At 40.3% G+C, this 21,436-nt stretch overlaps 1 protein-coding gene across 5 annotated transcripts in view; it reads right to left on the bottom strand.

Moving 5' to 3' along the window:
• Positions 1 to 21,436, bottom strand: part of PHF2 (PHD finger protein 2) — a 97,736-nt gene that overhangs the window by 21,996 nt on the left and 54,304 nt on the right. For all 5 annotated transcript variants that reach the window (XR_008747352.1, XM_055804960.1, XM_055804958.1 and 2 more), the window contains exons 4-14: positions 21,137 to 21,222; positions 15,931 to 16,045; positions 12,842 to 13,002; positions 10,467 to 10,608; positions 7,545 to 7,731; positions 6,813 to 6,975; positions 5,265 to 5,352; positions 4,552 to 4,658; positions 3,266 to 3,357; positions 1,851 to 1,940; positions 207 to 578 (exon numbers count right to left, since the gene is read on the bottom strand). Coding sequence is in view for 4 of the 5 variants with exons in the window: in XM_055804960.1 (XP_055660935.1) it covers positions 207 to 578; positions 1,851 to 1,940; positions 3,266 to 3,357; positions 4,552 to 4,658; positions 5,265 to 5,352; positions 6,813 to 6,975; positions 7,545 to 7,731; positions 10,467 to 10,608; positions 12,842 to 13,002; positions 15,931 to 16,045; positions 21,137 to 21,222 (1,603 nt within the window). In the remaining variant the exon portion in view is untranslated. The remainder of the gene's footprint in view (positions 1 to 206; positions 579 to 1,850; positions 1,941 to 3,265; positions 3,358 to 4,551; positions 4,659 to 5,264; positions 5,353 to 6,812; positions 6,976 to 7,544; positions 7,732 to 10,466; positions 10,609 to 12,841; positions 13,003 to 15,930; positions 16,046 to 21,136; positions 21,223 to 21,436) is intronic.

Here is a 21,436-nt window from a genome sequence, read left to right as displayed (position 1 = left end):
GCTCCATATCAAATGAATAACCAAGCAAACAGTCAAATCAAATAAAACAGGTAAAAAAAGGGCAATAAGCTGACAGTTACAAAACTTCCATTTACTTCAGTGGAAAGATGGTTTCACATTATGTTGCTTGACTTTTTTTTGCATGAGACTTAAGGACTGACTTTATTCCTATTATGGTGAGAATATTAGGTTAAGATATGACCCACCTTCCCCTTCTTTGGCGTCTCAATCTTTGTCAAAGCCTCCTTTGTGTGTGCCTCCAGCAAGTCAAGATTCGGGATGGCTGGTGGTGGACTTTCTTTTGCCTTCTTTCCTTTCTTTTTTCCTTCTCCCTTAACTTTTGGTGTTTTGGGAGGCTTAGGGGGTTTGGGTGGCTTGGGAGGTTTGGGGGGTTTGGATGGCTTGAGTTGTTTAGGAGTTTTCACAGTTTTGGGAGTCTTTTTTTTAGGGAGCTTTTCTACAGGTGGGGGTGGAGGCGTCACTTGGACTGGTGATGGTGTCTCCTCCTTCTCCACAGGACAGATTTCCTCAGCATTTGTGTTGGCACTCGTGTCTGCTTTGCTGGCTTTTGAAGCATTCTGTAGTTTAGTACAAAATAGGAAGGCATTCAGACCCACCTGTCTCACATTCAATATTCACCTGCACCCTCCCTTCCTTGGGCAAACAAACCCCAAAGATTCCCCCTCCAGTAAAGGGGTAACTGTATTCATAGGTCAGGCTGGCCAGGGAATGACAACCACATCACATGCCACAGCAACACTCTGCTCGCCACGAATTCCCACCCCCACTGTTGCTCAAGCACAAATATGCCCTGGAGAAACTCCAGTGGCTTCATAAGGAGTGTAACTCTTACCAGGTTACATCATCAGGTAGGACTGTTAAAATGACCGCCCATACAAAGAGATGTATAAAATGAATGGTCTTTTGTTTAAAATGCTAATCAGCTTGAGCACAAATGGTTTGCATTTAATTCAGATGTGATAAATATAGCAGAATCATGTTTCATGCCCTCAGGAAAAATAAGCAGTAAAATAGCTGCCCAATTAAAATTAACACTGTCTGACTAATTAAAAATAAATTATTTTCTGCTTAACTTGCCATTCTGACAATTAGAAAACTTATATACTAACATCAAAGAGGATAAAACGACAAGACAGATTTCAATTTTGAGGTCTTTAGACATAGTTAGAAAGGGGGTGGAATGTAACACAAGGTCTTCTTAAAACAAATGAACTAGCTATTGTCACCTTGCACTGTCACACACCTCCACTAAGTGGAATGTGATAGCAGACTTAATGAATGATACCTCTATGCAACCTCCTTTTTTTGTTTTTTCTTTGGTTGGTTTTTGGGGTTTTTTTTGGGGGTGGGGTGTATAATCATTACCCCATTTGCTATAACAAATCTGCCTAGAAGCCAGCCAAGAGCAACGCTTCCTACTGGGACAATAGCTCAGCAATGAACATAAGGAAAAGGAGATACTACGTAGGGAGCATGACGACATTTATTTGAGTTCTATCATATTTCTGGGTAGGGAGTAGCTAAAGTGAAAGAGAAAAAAAGGATGGAGAGGGGTGTGTGGTCAGTCCAGCTAGGAGAAGGTGGAGGAGAAAGCATGTAGGACAGGCAGACACAGTGTAAGGACGAGAAAGCAAGCGAGAGAAGAGAACATGTGACAAGTCAGCCACAGAGAAGACCCTTAAGCAGTCCCCCTACTGCAAAACCTCACATTATTTTTTTAAAATTAAGAGAACGAGGAGAAAAGATTCATTTATTTCTATTCATCCATTTTATACCCTAGATTATTAAAAGACCCACAATATAGTTAGTATTATGAAAACAGCACAAACCTCACTTAATCTTATTTCTTTGGCAAGGTCCTTGATAAGTTGTGCTGGTTTGAAGTTTTCTGGTAGCTCATCTTCATGCTCTGCTAAAGCCTAAAACACAAGAACGCCAGGTTGCTGTTTCTGTTCATGTCTTTTTCAAAAATATGAAAAAAGCCTCCTTAAGTGACATGTCCATATTTTTCCTACGTACTAAAATCAGTACTGACTGGATCAGCTGTCCAAGTAAGGAAAAAATATACTTTTTGCCTCTTCTGGATGTTATTGTAAATAGTTGCCATGAGAGAACAACAAAGTCAATAGTATTTTTCACATATTACTGTAATATTACTTTCATAACTGTAATATTACTTTGCTTACCCCCTTATATGACATTCTGTGAGAAATTCCATTTCTACATCTACAAGGAGAGATTGTCTTAGGCTGGTGTCTTCAATGAGTATAACATGCATATAACTTGTCAGCAGAGTGGTCTGGGAGGTCCCTGACAGGACTAACAGCATTTGCATTCACATGTCATGCTATAATATTCAAAGTTCAACTTTACCCAAATGCCAACAGAATCTGACTTCCTTTGCCTCACTACTTCTCATCTGCATGGCAAGTGGAAAAATAAACACGGTGACACAGAGAAGACAGCTCCCACACCAGTCAGTCCTTCTACAGGAAACCAGGCAGCAATTCTGAATTCAGGCTCAAACACTGTCTTTTTGCAGTAGGGAGCAGCCAAGTCCCTGACAACATTTAAAACTGGGACAGCCACCTAACTGACCTAACTGTGTATGCAACATGGCATTCTCATCTGCTCATCCCTTCTTAAAATGTCTGAAAATCCTAAAGCTGCTGGTTCCCCTGTTCCCGTTTTATGATTGAATGGCCTGTCTTCTGCAGCTTATTTCCCAAAACTATAGGAGCAACACACACAAGAATAACACTTCTGAAATGACTGCAACAGGAAATTCAGGCTGCAAATCCCTTTACGCCTTCTCTCCAGCCAACAGGTATTTCCTGGCTCAATTAATGTGTTGATTTGCAGGAACTGGGCACCTTGTGCTCACGAAAATGTAGGCATTGTTCTAGGCCTCACTTGCATACACACCCTCTGCTTGATTGATTTGGCCCAAGAAAATCCTCAGAGTCAGGGAGAACATTCATTCAGTACCCTTTTGACCGTGTGCAGATATTATTTTTTTAAAACTGGTGGTACCTTTTTTTCTGCTGACTCCTCATGTGGCACTATGAAATTCCAGCTATCGCACTCTGTCTGCGTTCTCCCAGCCCCTTCTCTTTGGGATTTTAGAATTTGCTGTTTTGCTACGGAGACATTATTTGGTCTAGCATTTGCTCTCTGGTCCAGTGACTGACAAACCTGACAAACCTGACAAACACACAATATTAATACAGGCTTCTTCTCCTACCTGTTTTTTAGTCCATGACCTGAAAGCACCATTGAGAATTTTTGCTCCTTGGAGTAAATGAGCAGGAGGTTGTTGCCCAGCTTTATGCAAACCTAAGCAGAGGAAAAAACCAATGCCATTCAAACACTAGCTGAAGTTGTTTTACATAATCTTTAATCTGAAAAAACTTAACTGGGGAAGTTAACTCTTTGAAAGGTTGTCACCACAAATTAATCCCTATTGCAACTTGATGGTAATAAGGAGTATATTTACTGTGTCATAAATCCAACTCAGCCTTCCTACACCGTGCTCCTGTAAGTTATGTCTACACTGGCAACCCTTCTGTCTCCTTTCTTGGTCCCATACTCAAGTTAGCTTCAACGTTCATATATCCTAGGCTGTGGTAATAAAAAAGTACCATCAGCAGTTCTTTTACTCTGACTGAAAAAGCAACTACCAATATGTGGAAACAAAGGTTATACTGGGCAAAGCATTTCGCCTCTGCTTGAGTACAAGCTTGCCTAAACTTTTCCCATCATTACAGTCTTTGCTGAGAACCGGTCACAAGGGGGCCCCCGTCCAGGCAACACTCCGAGAGACCTCTCATCTTGCTTATTAACTAGACAGATGTTTCTCATTATAAAATGATCTGACGGGTGTCTCTAGACATGTTCTGTAGTAAAAGACAAAGAGCAAAGCGACCCCAAATCTGTAAAAAACATATACACATGGATGTTTGGATCAACTCCAATGGAATCTGGTTTGGAAGAATTTGAATTTCACAGAAAACTTCGCTTTAATTCTCAGTGCCCCTGCTGGCCACATGTCTGATGCTCCTGTGGCCCCAGGTATATGTGACCTGTCCACGTACTTCAACCAGCATCAGCAAAATGATGGGAGAAGGAAGTGCCACTCTACGCCTCCGGCTGACAGAGCATGTACTTCATTAGGTTAAAACTGGGAATGAAGCCAGACTTGACAGGCAACTAAAAACTAAAACAATGTTACAACATTATATTTGCCCCTGAGACAACTTAAATACATTTTATAAAGAGGATGAAACCTTCCTTTACACACAGGTAAGAGGGACAGTTAAGGTCCTGACTAGAGTGAGATGGCTTTTAAGGGGAGAGTTGGACCAGATCAGCTGTTCTGCTGGTATGTTAAAAGTAGTTTTCAAATAATAACATGACTGATTTTGGCCACCTGTCCATCTTCTATGTGGCACATCTGCAAAAATTAAGCGTAACTATTTTCAAACTCCCAAAGCTAAGTAATTAGGCCAGGCAAAGAAATGCAGCTTTTACCTTTGAATGTCTCTAGCAGATGCTTTCCCATATACCAACATGCAGTTTCGAAGTTTGGAAACTGGGTCAGACTGACAATTTTCAATCGTCTTTCTACTTCATATGCCCTGCAATACAAAGCCACATGAACTTACAGCATAGTAGGTCACAAGTATGTTGCATAGTGACAAGCACTGCTCATAAATGCCCGAGGTTCATTTTGTAGTGCTTCATTTCTTTGTGCTGTTACTAATGTATTCTGGCATTAGATCAAAAGCAAAACATAAAAATAACACTAGTAAGAAACTGTGCGATACAGATGCAAGATAGTTTTATTGCATTATTCGTCCAGCATCAGTAAAGAACAACTTGTATTGTCTTAGACTTGGCAAAGAGCCCAGCTGAGCAGGTGGGGTCTTATTCAGAAGGCGAATGGCATGTTCTAAGGGTAAAACTCCTGACAGTTTTTAACGGTCCTTCCTTCAGGACTTGGCCACACAATTCCAAGCACCTCACATATCCTCCCATGCGCTATGCAATAGGTGTAAAGACAGCCTGGAATAACTCAGCACAGGAGAATGTGGTCGAAGGGGACAAATATGAGTATGCTTTCTAAAATTGCCCAATAAAGCTACATCAACGTTACGGCAAATGTAGGCTAATTAATAGCAGAGAATGGCCAATTTATTAAAAGCTGAGCTTTTACCTAAGTTTAGATTTTAAAGACAGATTACCTCATCTGCATTTCAACACTTAGACTATGTAGAAAATGTCCTGCAAAGGCCAGGCAGTCTACAGGTGTTAGAGTTGCATAAATCCAACCTAAAAGAGAAAGAGGTCCACAGATAAAAACTGGAATGACAGTAACAAAGACTTCATTCACAACACGATGTTTATACTTCACTTAGCAACTTACTTCCTAGGTACCAATACAGCTCTTTAGTCCAAGTCGGCACCAAAACTGCATATACTTTGAACAAAGTTCCATCCAGCCCCTTGTTTGTTTTGCACAATAAGGCACATCCCTGGAAGATACTATGCACCTTTGATTCCCAGTCCTAGACTACCTTCAGCAGTGGCAGACAGTGAAAAGGGACATACTGCCCACACTGACATTATTTTCCTATTACTGTGAAAAGCAGCAGCAGCTACATAATGGCAGTGGCTTTCACATCACCATGAAAATCTGTGACAGCTCCTGACACTGACTTCATTGTAGTGTCAGGAACAGGTGTTTCCCAAACATATATTTTCATACAAAAATCTACTCAAATTAGTGAATCTCTATAAATTGTTCAGTGTTTATTCCACCATCTGCTCTACATAAGGACATGAGAGAAATACCTACCTTCCACCTTTTACAGTCAAAGGAAAACTCAAGTGTGTAAACATTCTATGCAAGAATATACTCAAACACAGAAAAATGGCACTACTGGATGCTGCCTCCAAAACACAGGTATCAGTGATTATTTACTCATGCTGCCTGGAAGCCTCAGCTCAGATTATGGACTGAATGGGCAGTGCTTCATTTAAAGGTACACAGAGGGAGAGAAAATCCCTGCCTCAAAGAGATTACAGTTTCAACAGGTAACAGGGAGTGCTGGAAACAGTAATGCACATGAGGAAATAATTGTTCATGATGGGAGGAAGGTGAGGGACAGGGCAGGAGTAGAACTGTGTTCATTTACAACTCTGCACTATCTGCTAATCAACTCCCTATCCTTATGAAGATCCTCCCAGGAACTGAGAAAACCAAAATCCGCCATCCCTAACCTGCCATGAAAGCCAGAGTCTACCAAGTAACCCATTAAAATCTGTGACACCCATGTCTTCAGCCTCATGTGAAACCATAAATGCGCACTCACACTTGTGCAGGCACCTATAGTTCCTTAGTGTCATGGGGAATCAATGAGTGTGAAAAGGATCTTGTGGGGAGTCATGGTCAGAAAGTAATTCAACGTGAATTCTCTGTTAATGGCAAAAAGCACCAATGTCATGGTTGGATATACAGAACAAACTCATGAGCTACTGCAGCCCAGCTAGATCAAGAGTGGAACAAGCTAACTACTAGCTGTGTTTTTTAAAGGCTGCTAAAATATTGATAGAAAGCAGTAGAAGTTCTGATTTTTTTTTGTAAGCATATTAAATTATACCTCTACTGAGAATTAGACTTCATACTTTGAGAGAGAAAGTCATCAAATCACACCCCTCTAGAATTTTGGACATGCTATTTCAGCAGCTCTAAAATGAGCAGGAAACCTCACCTGCAACAGCCTGCTCACCTGATGGAATGAAGAGTGTCTGTCCTTGTTTAACTGTGCATTTGTAGCATTTATCTACTTGGTCTGCAAAAAACATCTCACTGTGGTTTGCTGCCGATTGCCAGCGTTCATAAAGCGAAATATTTGCAGAGGCTGGTTTGATGAGATAAAATATCTTTTCTCCCTGAATTAGAAAATACAAAATTAGCAACAAGCAGCCAAACAAAACAATGCTGCATTGGCACAGAAACATACACACGCACAAGTATTTATTTAAATATATATATAACATCACATATTTTAAAACTATTTAAATGAAATTTACTAGTCAGCTTTGTACAGAATGGCTGTAGTAATTAAATCACTAGCTAACCACATTTGCTCAGATTTGTAGGACTGATGGTGCAAAAAGTTTTCAGAGCCAGGTTCCATTATCCTGCAAAAGCAGAACGTAGTATCTTTCAGGCCTGAGGTGACACGTGCAAAAGGCACTAAACAAATACTCAAATCATAGTACAGTGAAAATACACAGACAACTTCCACACTCCAAGTGGCTTTCTCACTCAGTAAACCCTGGCACTGCTGAGAGTGTACCCATTTACAGCAGCTAAGGCTCTGAGTATTACTTACAGATACAACAGGACTGTGGAGAAAAAAAACCTGACACCTGAACTTCTGAGAGAATTTCAGGATAGTCTTTGAATATAAAATTTAGTACATTACTAGATACAACACAAAAATGTGACCCCTCACCTTCAGCACATGGTACCATGCAGAAGCTCCTCCCGAATCTATGTGGAAATCTGTGTAGCTGTCCTTCACACAAATCAGGCAGTACTTGGTAACTTTTGGTTTAGCCAGAAGAGCATCATCAGGCCAATAGTTTTCTACCCAGGACAACTTCTTAACTATATCTGGAGGCTCTACAAAACTGGACATCCTTTACAGAGAGAATTGAAAAAAACCCATGCAACTTTTAAAAAAAGAGCACAAGGATCCTGAGACAACAAAAAGCAGAGTGTGACTCTAATACTTGCACCACAATCTGAAGCAGCTCTTTATGTGGCAGTGGAACTGCTCTTCATTCAGAAAACTAATGAAAACTGTTCACAGACAGAGATTTAAGGCTTTTTAAGTATGATGACTTAGCAAAGTATAGGCTGTTTGTATTCTTCCAGTCCCTGCCCCTTGCTTCGTAGGCTCAGTTATCAATAGCACTGTTATCACAGTCACTTTCCCAGCTCCCTTCAGGAGAGAAAGTGAAATGTGTGCACTCTTACATAAATGTTATGGTACATCTACAAAATTTGCAGGTTAAGCTTAATATTAAAAATCCTAATAATAATAGCATTAATACTTAAGGATTAAGTAAGTTGATCTGATGTTGCAAATCACAGTGATCTTTTTATTTAGACTGACTAAATTACATTAAAAGCTCAGAAGAAGAAAAAAGTCTAACTTGTGTTGATGTGGATGTATTCAAAATACAACATATATAATATTTATGGGTATGATTTATACAAATTAATACATTTATTTACATTGAGCATATATTCATACTGTGTATATTTATTTATATTATTTATATTTTATTATATTGAATATAATATATACTATAAATCACACCTAAGATGATGTAGTGGCATGACAAATGGGTATTAAATGTGTTTCACCCCAGAACGTCCTAAATTTTTTATTTAAATAGTCAAAAATTTGGACTAATATGTGCAAGGGGTGGAGGTTGTACACTAAAATATCACGTCAGTAAGAGTATCTGCACTTCAAACTAAAATTAAATGCTCCCATGTGTCACTTATGCTCATTGTCAAACACTGATAACAATAGCTCCATTTAAAATGGTAGGGAAAGATGGAGCAGTGCATTCAATTAAAGTGTCACTGTCTATGTTAAGAAATAAAATATTTGCTAGTTAATGTCTAAATTAGCAGCACATGAGTGACAGTTCCAGCAGTCCTTCAGAACAAACGACCTCCCGTTATTCTGGGATAATGGCAGAAAGCTAAAAAAATCTCAACTGAAGATACTGGTAATCTTTGAAGCCTGTAATTACTAGAGATGCTTTCTGCAGAAATGGGTGTGCACTACTAAAACACTAACTACAGGGCTAAAGGTAATGGCTTTAAAAAAACATGCTTGTAATTACTCATCAGCCTTGTTTTTAAGGCTACATAAAGTCTTCTGGCTAAAATGGAATGTTCCCCAGAACAACCATTCTTTATTTTTATGTTGATACTTATCATCTTCCGTGTAGCATTTGTATATAAAGGAATCTTCTTCTCTGATCTTTCCCTTCTAGAAGTACTAGCTACCCAGAAGGACTACAAGAACTGTAATAATGATCTGCACAGTTGCATGAAGTTCAATACATTATATATGCATCTGCCTACTTCTGCCATAAAAGCACAACTCAGGTGATGAATACAGCTATATAAAGCACAAAGCAGTAACCTGAACTCTTAGACATTTATATCAGCTAATTATCCCATACATAAAACATAATAAAAACCATGAGGAGAATAGTAGGCTTCCTGTCATTGAGGACTGGTGATATTCACATAGCCAGCGCCACTAGGTCTGGCTCACTGCATCACTAAACCACCTCAGTCTCAGGTTCAGAGCTGATCTGTACCATCACACCCCACGACTTCTCATGGGGAAGTCAGCATTGCTCTAGTTTTGAATGACAGTCATACAGATTACAGGTTAACTTGCAAAAGCACTGAAACTAAAACTATAACACATGGTATAAGATTACAAAATTATAATAATTTCAAATTTATTCTCATTCAGGACCATCCAGTGACATGTTACACTATACCTAAAGTCCTCATCTCTTTACTCACTCTCCGCTACTTTAAAAGGAAGATTTCAGTGAGCATTATATGATGCACTCAAACCAGTGCTATACAAGTAGGATGCTCGGTGCTCTACAATGTGTTTTAAAATAGAAAGCTCCAAGGAGATCATTACGTTTCAAGATCAGCTGGAATAAGGGCTGTCATTCCCTTACAACCATCAGGATTCCCATGTCACCAGAAAAATAACAACCAATATTCAAAAACAAGACCCTTTAAGTCCATGTTCTCCCACTTACAGTGTTATCATACCTCTGTGGTCATCTCTGTCCTCCTTTGTTGTTACTGGTATTTATCAAGTTGCATCTAAGTACCTAAGATTATACTAGGAACGTACTATGTTATCATTCACTACCAGGACAAGGCAGAGAGTTCACTCCTGGAGCAACAAGTTATATTTTAGTATACAGTTGCCCTGGAATAACTACCTATACTACTGGAGTTAGAAGAAAACTAAAAGGTACCAGAATACTCTGTTCTGATAATGTGAATGTTGATGGCACATGAATGCTGATGATATGCAGGCAGAAATTACCATGACAAATGCTGGCCTGTTTAGTCTGCTATGTACCATTCTCCTCATATAGCAAATTGCACTTTTGTTTCTGTGCTTTGCCTGAACTGGCTCTATATGGGCGATGCAGTGGGGAGTGAGAGCAACAAGAAGCCGCTATCCCAAGGTTAAACAGCACTTCCTAAAGAGGGAACCACTGGAGAAGGCAGAGGCTGTTCAAACCCCCCAAGCTGAACGCCACCACATAACCCAAACACTGTGTGGCACAGCAGGCTGGACTCTTACCTCGTGTCTGAGAACTCCAGGTTGGTCACATTGAGGACCCTTTTCCTGTTTGTGCTGTAGTAGTAATCCACAAATTCCTTGAGCTTCATCTTGCAGTCTTTCTGTTTGGTGACATCAGTGACATCAACACTCCTCTCCGGTCCTACAGATTAATTCAATGAAAAAGAGAGACTGAAGGGTAGTCTGACTTGCCCCATTTTGTTTGCTTGGGGGTGAGTTAAAATTTCAAGAAACACCTCAATCTTTCGATTTTCTGATCTTCTTAGCCTTTGTATGTTCCCTGTTGTTTATGTACGTATACACATATACATACAAGTATAAAAGATGTGTATGGATTTAAAAAGTATATGCATAAAATCCATGCCCCTGACATAATTATTTCTGTATCTCTTCAAAAGATTAATGTTATTTTTAACCTATTAACTTCATCATAGATTTTATTTGCTTGATGAAAATTATATGTAAATACCTGTATATCCACAAAGCAAGCTCCACCCACCAAGTTGCAGAAGTCTTGTGATTGTAGACAGAGTGTAATACTACACTAAAATTTTCCAAAATTTTAAGTTCTCTTATGCTCTATTTTAAATTTTTGCTTACAAAATCTATAATCGAGAAGGAGTTTTGCAGGGAAAATTCCCATTTTTCAACATGGTATTTCAGGTGTGCCACAAAAAAAGGACTTTGTTATTTTATCCCAAATTACACCTATCAAAAATCCATCACCTCTGTATTAGAGTATAGAGAATAATCTGCTAGTACTTATATATCTCCTCTAATATACCTTGTTGGATACAAATCTCCAGTGTTAACCGTGTTAGTCAATTAGTGGAAATTTACACTGGGCAATCCAGAGAACACATGGAGAAAGTCAAAGGTCTATAAAAAGTGCCCACTTCTAAGCACCATCTCTTATGCTTTCTGCAAGAAAAGCATCTCTCCAGTCTTTCTTCCTTCAGTTTTAATTGGCTGTATTTTTCCTCTCCCAGATTTCATTCATAGCTTTTTTCACATTAGGGCGGGGGGGGATCAATTTGTTTTTTCATGAAATGCCACAACAGTAATGATGTATTTGGCAGTCTCACTTGTGGTGATTTGTCCTCTGCTACTTACGTTAGGTTGTTTCTAAAAGACACTCTAGGTCCAATGTAATAAACTACAGAACAGTGAGATAAAACCCTGCCTGGGAAATCCCATTCAAGCAAACTAACGTCATGAAGTATGTGCGCCGTTCACTTTCAAATCTGCTGCCAGCTTCACATTAAATATCCCACGTTCTTCCCTCCAGCTTTTCACTAACAATTCTGTTGGTAAGGTGGATTATTTCAGCTAGAGGCTGAGAGAAAGCCAGCAGATGCATAAGGAGCACCTAGGTCATACAAGAAAATCCGCTAAGTGTAGCAGATGGGCAAGGAAAATATGTTTCCTGTAGAAGCAATGGGATAGAGATAATAAAATCAGGGATCTTGAATCCTCCTTTATTCATAGTTATCTCACTGCACACGATCACTGCAAAAGCAATAGATACAGTCAAGAACAGCAGTGGCTGGTGATAACACCCTCCAGTCTGGGGAAGAGGTCAATGGCCTGGTAAGGAGAATGCAGGAGAGGGAGGTTAGCAGACTACAGAAGGAGCTAAAGGGACCATGAAATGCAGACAGACACGTTGGGCTGGAGTCATGGCTCCAAAAAGTCAATGCCAGAAGACTGAAGGAGAGAGAATCAGACAGAAAGTGACACACAGGAGGGGCAGAGTGAGAGACAGCAAGAGACAAGATCGCACAGGCTAAAGGAAGAAGGATCTGGGGACAAAATTAAGTGCCTGCAGAGCATCTCCACGGCTCCTGGCCAGGTTATGTCTTCCAAGGTGGGATGATGTGATGACTTGTGGGAAGATGCAGTACAATACCCTGCTCAGGCTGGAGACAGGAGGATGCCAAAATTAATCCCAATGACCAGCAGCAATGAAAATAGCTCTCACGGACACCAGCGTTAAAAAATGGACTGTCTTTGCAGGGTGGAAGTCTCAGTCTAGTAATTCCTTCAATACAAAGCGAGATGGCAGTAATCAGGTAAGACCCGCCCTGAAGAAACTACTTCCTGATACTACTATAAGCTGTTTCTTTTAACGCAGTGCTATGGAGTACAGTGCGGTCTGGCTCAGGCTCACTGTCAAGTTGGTCCAAGGAACAAGAGTGAATTAATTGCTAGTTACAAGCTACCAACCACTACATAACAAATATTGAAGTGAGTATAGCTCAAGACAGTATTTTACAATATACCGTACAATTTCTTATACAAATAACGCATATTCTATTTTTACAAAGCAGCTGAGGTCCAAACAGTAGAATGCCACCTGCTTGCCAGATACCTACCGACGTAGTTTTCAACATCGCTGACGTAGAAGGTGGGTGCAGGTACAGACAATCCCAGGCCGTCCTTCTTTGGGACAAGGATGGGCTCTGCAAAGCCATTTTCTTCCAAATACTCTGTTGTTAGTTGGCTGCCTGGCACTTTCACGACTATATCTTCAGCACTGAAAAAGTAAACACAGATTCGATGATGAGGTGCTTCCACGTACAGTTTGGCATTTCACTATTGAAAGGAAAAAGTTATGAAAAAGCAGTTATATGCAAATTAGGTGCATAAGACAAAAGCCAAAAAGCTATTTATTGCAAAGCAGGCAGGGCACAGCTCAAGTCTCATGCACCAACTACTGGAAACTCCTAAAATAACAGCTTACAGTGAAAGGCCATTTTCTTCAGCTACAGGGATCTGTCGAGTTACCAGTGATCAATGTTAAAGAAATTAGTGTTAAATGTTCTGCTCTAAAGAAGGCAAGATTAAACCCATTACATAATCTCAAATAAATTGCCAGGGAAATACTTTACAAATCATTTTTAAGTAGTCAAATAAATTGCTCGGGAAATATTCTGCAAATCATTTGCAAGCGGCTGGGAGGGCTTCAAAGGAACTAAGGAGAGGGCAGCTCCATCGGACCACCAGCTACGTGCACCAGCAGCTCTCAGGGGAAGTTCAAGTCCAATTCCTAGATCTTTTCGAGTAACCCACTTTGAATTCAGAGTGAAAAGTGACTGTATATGAAGGACCATCCGTCCCAGGAGTGGCCTGCCACTGTGTGCTGCTTGCCAGCTGGGCTCCAGCAACCACCTGGCAGGCGTGGGCCGTGGCTGCTGATGGGGAACCCCAAAATTTTAAGTGTTCACCCCAAAAAGCTCGACCTCCCCGGGCGGGTAAGGCCAATGCGTGACTGCCCTCTCCTGCAGCACTTCCAAACTACAGCGCCCGTCTTCGTACAGCAGCGGGAAAGGGGGCGAGGTGTGAGAGCCGCCATGGCGGCTGGCCTGTTGCGGCCCTGCCGCCTCCTCCGCCCCACAATGCCCAGCCTGCCGCAGGGCCCCCACCCTTGCTGAGGGGGGCCCCCCACACACTCTTTGCTGCAGGGGGTCCCCATACCCTCGCTGAGGGGGCACCTCCTTCGACCCCCCCAGGCAGGGGGAGCCCCTGGCTGTGGGCCTGCTCAGGCCACCCTGCTGGCGTTTGAACCCCGGCAAACAAGACGGCCAGACACAAACAGGGATAAGCTGTAGAAACCCAGCTTCTTTCTGGATTGCCCCAGCCACAGTGAAGTGGCAGTGGCTAACCAGGAGGTGAATTTAATTAATAATGAAATAAAAGGAGCATTCCTCATTTACGTGAGCCCTGGTACTGTATGCCAGCAACATGCAAAGAACAAGGCTGGAGATTTTAAGGAGCAAGAAGCAAACCATGATTTACCACTCAACCTCTGCACTTACTTTACAGTGCCCATATATCTCTCACATACTTGTTCAAGCCTGATTTGCTTCAGTATGTGCCACAGAAACTTACACGTAGTTGTAAAGAGAGATCACTTCCAGAGCATCTATTAATGATCATGCCAAAACAGACAGTCTTGCCCCTACACTGAACTACGTGGACCATCAATTTAATTATTATTACTACTACTGTTACTACTCTAATGCTATTTTGGTATTAAACATCCAGGAGCAGAATGACATGAATTATATTTTATGCCTTTTTGCTCTCTTGATTGTTCCTTTTGATCCGAGCCTCACCACAGGGCTAACCGTGGGTTGTAATTTACTGTCATGTGCTGTGGATCAGCAATGATGTTTCTGACTCTGAACTGAGACCCCCTTTTTCTGTTCATCACATTCTGCCTGACAAGCGTTTCGTTTTGTTCTGTGAACATCTGCAGATTTCATTCATTTTCATCAGAAGAGAAAGTTTCTCAACAATACTTTGTTCTACTAATGGAGCAAGTGTAGATATCAGGGGCCTAAATCTTGCAGGCACTCCTTCTGGCTACAGACACTTATTTCTCAGAAACTTTAATTTGACAGCAGAATTTTCTTATGTGCACATTTATGTGAGAAAGAAACAAACAAAAAAAAAAGGGGTCCATATGTTTTCTACAATTTGGGAGTGACTCAGAGATATTGCATCTGTGAGTGCAATCTCAGAGGCTATCTGAGGTTACTGAAATCACTCTGCCTAGGCCTTAAACCTTAAGAAATTAACTTTGCAACCTGTCAGGTTGCTCTGTATACCAGCAAACAAACAAACAAACAAACAAACAAAGCAACAGGCTATGACAAAAATCTAGCAGGCCCAAATAAAAACAGCCAAGCAAGTAAAATGCTGTATTCCTGGGTTTAGTGAAACACATCTGTAAGCTCTGCAAACACTTTGCAGAGTATTTTCAGCCTTTTCCTTAACCAGCCTAAAACCAGTGTTTGAAATTAAATGTGAAATTAAATTCTCTGTAAAAAGGAAGCTTTGTGTTTACCAAGTACACTTTACCAGTCTCCAAGGATTCTTCTAAAATAAGTAGTCATTAATAATTAAGGATTTATTTAGCTAAGGCCTACCGTAAAGTCCAGAAGAAAATCATCACTCTTACAAATGGCTGTGAAGCAGCCTAATAAAGTGTGGAACATGTCACCTAACAATTAGCACTATTCACTACCCCAAATAAGCGAGTCTTTGTCACTGTAGCAACTGAGGATGTCATTGTTCTTCTTTTCAAGATGGAGACAGACTTCAGCAAAACCATTAAGATTTTTCAGAACGGGATAATTTTATGCAATAAATTGGTTAGTTTCTTATGCAAGCAAATGTTGTAGGGGCCAAACACATTCTTGTTCTTGTCTTCACAAATACTAGCTTCTACGGAAATCCACAGGAACTGGGCTTAATCAAGAGTAGATTTGAATATGGCTGCACAAGTATAAAAAAAAGGAAGAGCCTGGGACATCTGCCATAAAACAGCACTCATTTAAACTTCATCATTCTGTACTATGTAATGCTTTCAGCAAGGACCATCATCAGCTGCATAGGAAAGTGGCTATATATGCTTTATCTCAACAGCCCTGTCCATGCATGCAGCTGAACAACCCACCTTGGAAAAGTACGACTTCGAAGTTCTTTTATAAAGACTTGGCTCCCGTTCTGTACAGGCTTGACCTCTGTAGTCTGTCCAGTATCATGTTTATGCCAGTTTCTTTTCTTTTTCACTGAAAAAGAATTAATTGGACAGTACTGTATGTTAAATAGAAGATAATTATTAAAACATTTGAAGGAAGGATAAATCTTCATTTCATTTCTTACGTGAGCAGAGAAGAGGGAACTCCCACTATGCTGCACTGCAAATTTTAATATTGCTCTCAATTCACCATTAGACAATTATACTGTAGCCTGAAGATCTATTACATACTGAACAGTGTTCGGTTTGTAACATAAGGGCAACCAGACGGGTAATTACTGAGCTGCACAGCTACCGCAGGCTTTATGCAAACACAGGCTCTGGACATTTTGTACTTGCCAGAATACACACTTAATCCTTATCATGAACCTCTTAGAAAGCCACTTTTCTGCCTTCTCAATATGCAGTATAGAACTTTATGAACGTATTTGTCATGAATTACCTGAGTCTAAAGGTCTGTCCAGCAGTTGCAGATTTGACATCAATTTTGATGGGCTTTGAATTACACCCTGCACACAGCATGCACATAAAAGGATCAAGAAAATAAAATAAAAAAAGATGCAAGGGCACCACAAATGCAATTTTTAGAACTACTCTTATTCCTGGGTTTTGAAAGGCAAGCTGGGCTAAGGCCCTAAGTTGATGACAGCATACTAAAGGCCCCTTGACTGTGCTCCCAGTGGATGACAGACATACAGGCAGGTTCATCATGGAAAAAGGGTCAGCTGGAATAAGCACAAGTAAGTCAGTCAAATGTCAGTGTAGTTCTGCCTTGTCTCTTTGACGGCCAGATAACACAGAGCAAGAAAAACTGGTCCAGCTTTTTCTTTTAGCACTATCTCTCTCAAATGTTCCTCCTTCCACAGTCTGTCCGGACATGCTCATTTTGGTAGTAAATTGGTTTTTGTCCCAACTGCGTATTTGTATCATTTCAAGCCTCTGTTAGTAGAATTTTCATAGGCCACAACTTACTTTTATGTTTCACCTTTGTTTTACATCATGAAACTCAGTATTTTACTCCAAAATCAAGACCTCTTATGCTCTTCTTACTGTTCAAAACAGCTGGGGAAAGAACCAGACTCCTCAGTAACTATGCATGGACAACACCCTTCCCTCGCTCTTTGCACGTGCACACACATACAGATCCACATACTTATTCATTAAAAAGGAATCTGGAGGCCACAGCTATAAGACATGAGGTTTGGGAAAAGCTAACTTTGTTTTCCCAACCATAACCCTGGAACAACTCAAGTAAAGACATCTCCCAATGAATCCATCCCAGGTTTTGCACAAAGCATGTTGGTTTTATTAGTTCCATGCAGCTCTCCAGCCTAGCTGGATATATTCATTAAAGCTGCTAGTTCTTTATCTTAATGACTCTCAGGCTTAGTGTATTAATTCAGTGCTCCTGGTAACAAAGGAAACAAGCCCTACATGAATGCCAAGCCTTCCTCCTCCCCTTCCCTTTCCAATGACTGCCTCCTCCCCCTCTCACCATAACCGAACCAACACTGCACTCCTAGCACAAGTCCCAGTGAAACAGGTGTCACTTGCCACAGTGAAAATTAAAGAGCTTATCATATTAGCATGTTCTTTTATTACACTTCAGATAGCATGCAGCGTCAAGAAATAAAAGCAGCAAATCACTGCTGAATTAAGAAATTCACTGCAACTCTTCAAAAAGCATCAGGGAGCTATTTTCCTCGGCACCAAGCGCCAGCAGGCATCCACCTCTCACATCCACCTCTCACACAGAGGCAACAAAGATGCCTCTGCCACCAGAACGCTCCCCAGGAGGTGCTATCTCCTGGTCGGCAGCAAGCTGGCTGCTGTAGTACATTTATACTACATCAAACAATCGGCATTTGGCCTATTTTCAGCCACTCTCTTCATGTTTCATCTGTACCATGAACATCACAGTAAGGATTAGAGGTCATTAACACGTGCAACAAATCCTAGCTTTGGCCAGAAAGGCCAGTTTTTCTCAAATGATTACAGATATCTTTTTCTGCAGAACTTTCTGATCCAAGTTTGACCTTTGGAAAGTATAACCCGCTCCTTCTAAAGAAAATATTACATAGGAAAAAGGGAATATATTTTTATGAAAACTGTACCTCAGAATAAATAATTCTAGACTTCAAAGGTATACTTACATTATTTCAAATGTATTTATGAATAAAGGGATACCTAGAAGCACCCTGTTGGCTCTCCATTGATTTATATGAAAGGTTGTAACACTTAAAAAACAGTTGCAGCCTGACTTTGGGTTGCTTATATCTGTGTAACTCCACCAGTTCCCAAGAATTTCTCCTGATTTTCACTGCTGCAAATGAGCAATCAAACTGAACATTTCAGATCATGTTATGAAAATGAGTCAAGTCTGCCTAAACAAAGCACTCACATTTTATTTAAATTATGTCAGAGAGTTCTGTATGAATGTGTATTTTTTTCCCAAAGAGGAGTTCCTACAAATTGCATTAAAACAAAATGGCTTAAAATGTCATATGACAGGAAGCAATCTTCTGAAATAGTAGCCACTAAGCCACACTGGTAAAGTGGAAAAATGTAAGGAAAGGAAAATGACTTTTAAATTTGACATCTGGAAAACATATATTGCGGAATGCATGCTCCAGAAATACACATATATTTTTAAATCCAGACGAGTTGCGTAACAGACAATTGGTGTCTGTGTTTCCCTTTGCTAATTTTGCAATAATTAAACCTACCAGTGAACTAGTGGCTCTGGAACAACTCTTACTCATTTATTACAAAACTGATAGTGCTAGATAACGAGTTTAAACATGTATTGTAACACTTAATAAACAAATGAAAGCGATCATCTCACAGAAGCCCCAGCAGAGCCCAAGTGCCGTGTAGCAGGACGCCCTGCATACAAATGCCCGACAGAATGAATGCATTAAGCCAAGCTGTTCCTGCCTTCATTTAATCAGTCTTTCAACTTCCCTGGCCTATTGCACTCCGCAAGGAGGGGCTACAGGATAACAGCCTCATTTTCCAACAGGATCCACGATCCACGATTCGTTAAGTTAATGGTGAAAATGACTACACAGCTTGAGAACCTGTGGTCTTGCACTTCACCAAAAGTCAAGGTAAGGTTATCAATAACTAATGTTTAAATGCTCCCGAAATTTTTACACTCAACTACTTTGATGATTGGCCTTGTACATTACTAAACTTCATGCAATGCATTTGAAGGGAGAAAACAAAGGCATATTGCTGTACTGCAGAATGATATCATGTTCTGTATTCCTACCACACTGATAACCTCATACAATGATAAGACTATAACTAGCGACAGCACTCCAGCAGCACTTTCTGCTGTGCTGCACGATGGAGACCGAGGGACGTACTGCCAAGTCGGATCTTTATTTGGATAAGAAGAATTAGATAGCCAAAAACCTTCTTAAAGCATCAGAAGATTGTTGTCAATTCAACTCTCCTTGTCTTACCTGGTATATTAAAACTCGTAATCTTTTTATCAAAACTGACATTTCTTGAATTCTAAGATTATGCACCACAGTTTCTATAGGACTGGTATGCAATTCGTGATTACAGACTTTTGCTGCTACTGTCTGATTTTTTCCTGTCGCACTGAAAAGTAGGTGCATTTCATCATTATTAATTCAAAGCAAAGTGAAAGAAATCAAAGCATCAGACACATCTCAATGTTATACAAAACTCACAGAGGCTAGAAATCCTGCGCTGCTTCCTCTATACTGGGTCAATAACAGCTTGGGCATATCTGCAGTCATACCCTCCTTTTCAACGCAACCCATTCTAATACCAAATTGTTCACTTGAAGATGATTTGTGGTTATTTGTTTTAACGATTTCCAGTGTGTTTGTCAGAAATCTTCCAACCAAACATTAGAAAGGCTGACTTTTAAATCAAAACATTTTGTGGGGATGCATTGATTTTGTTAAGTCTTTCAAACAAGACTCCCAAGGGTTTTTCTGTCAGCTTGCCCAATTTGTAGGTGCCCTGCTTGGACCAAAGTTGCTAGCAGACATCTGGGACACAGGAACAGCTGCAGGTCATTCTTGATTTTGAAAAAGTCAAAGTGGAAAAATTATTCCAATTTTTGCCCCAAAAATGAACGTTTCAGACTCCTCTCCTTACCCCTTAGAAATTTTTGAAACTTTAACTTTTAAAGCAGTGCAGAAATAATCGATTGGGTTTACAATTAGAGAATTTTAACACAACAGAAGTCAGCTTCCAGCCATCCTTTATTTTGCACTAAAAAAGGAACATTATGATTTGTTTGGATCCTGGGAGATGAGCACAGTTCTCTTCCTCTATGTCTTGCTGTAAGGCTGCAGAGCAGTGAGAACCTCTGTGCATCATTGTTGCTTATTTACAGTAAATGGCTCTCAAGTAAAGCATTTAATCTTCTACATGTATTGGTTTAGCTTCTTTTTTTTCCCCCTTTTTTTTCCCCCTTGTATAATAGAAAGAATTTGTGAATTAATCTGACCAAAGTAAACACATCCTACAGTTCTTTCCCAGACGAAACTCCCACTGAGATCAACTGTCACTTTTACTCAGGAGAACTTTTTCCTGTGAAAGAACTGCAAGAATTGGCACCCTTAGTGCATCCTACAATTTTGACTGCCACTGAAATCGCTAGTTTTATATCCAGGCCAAGCATAACATACTGCTTCTTACTCTCCTCACTCAAAGACAAAAACCACCATGTAGTTTCCAAAATTCCCTGTATTTGAACTAGCTGTTTCTGTAGGCTTTTTCTAGCCCACAGTACTAAGTGCCTTCACAATTCTTAATTTCAGGCAAGGAAGGAAGCATCATTTTCATTGCTGGGACTGGCGACTCAAGCTCTGCAGGTAAGATGCCTTGCATTAGCTCATACACATTGCAAAAGGCCAGGCAGGGAGCTGCATCCAAAGCTTCACAGTTCAACCCATGGTTTTTCCCCCTAACATCTTTTTTCACCTCATGGTTTGAATTCTAGTATCGATATAATATGATACATGGCATTCAGGCACGTTTTTTTGTAATGGGGAAAAAACCACCACCCTAGCTTCTTTTGTTTAAACATACAGAATCTGCTTTGTGTGAGGAGCAGCTGTGCAAGTATACTTACAAGTAGACTTCCCGTGGGTTTTCTCACAATTTGGACAATGATAGATGTCAATATCTGGTGCCTCTTCTTCTTCAACACCCACACAGCTGGAATATATGAAGGCAAATACTACATTAGCTTGAGTCCACCTCCAAACACACAAGCACACAATGAATAATGAAAAAAACCAAACCCCAATAAGCTGCGCATTTACTATGCAGCTATGCTGTCTGCTGATGATGGCATCAAAGCAAAGCTTAAGTGCTCCTTACAGTAGTACAGTCAGATGGGATTTTTTGCAGCCTGCATTCCTGATGTGGC

This window comes from Falco peregrinus, chromosome 5, assembly GCF_023634155.1.
Source record: "Falco peregrinus isolate bFalPer1 chromosome 5, bFalPer1.pri, whole genome shotgun sequence".
Classification (NCBI taxonomy): Eukaryota; Metazoa; Chordata; class Aves; order Falconiformes; family Falconidae; genus Falco; species Falco peregrinus.
The sequence above is the reverse complement of the archived record's forward strand: the minus strand, read 5'-3'. Positions and strand labels throughout refer to the sequence as shown.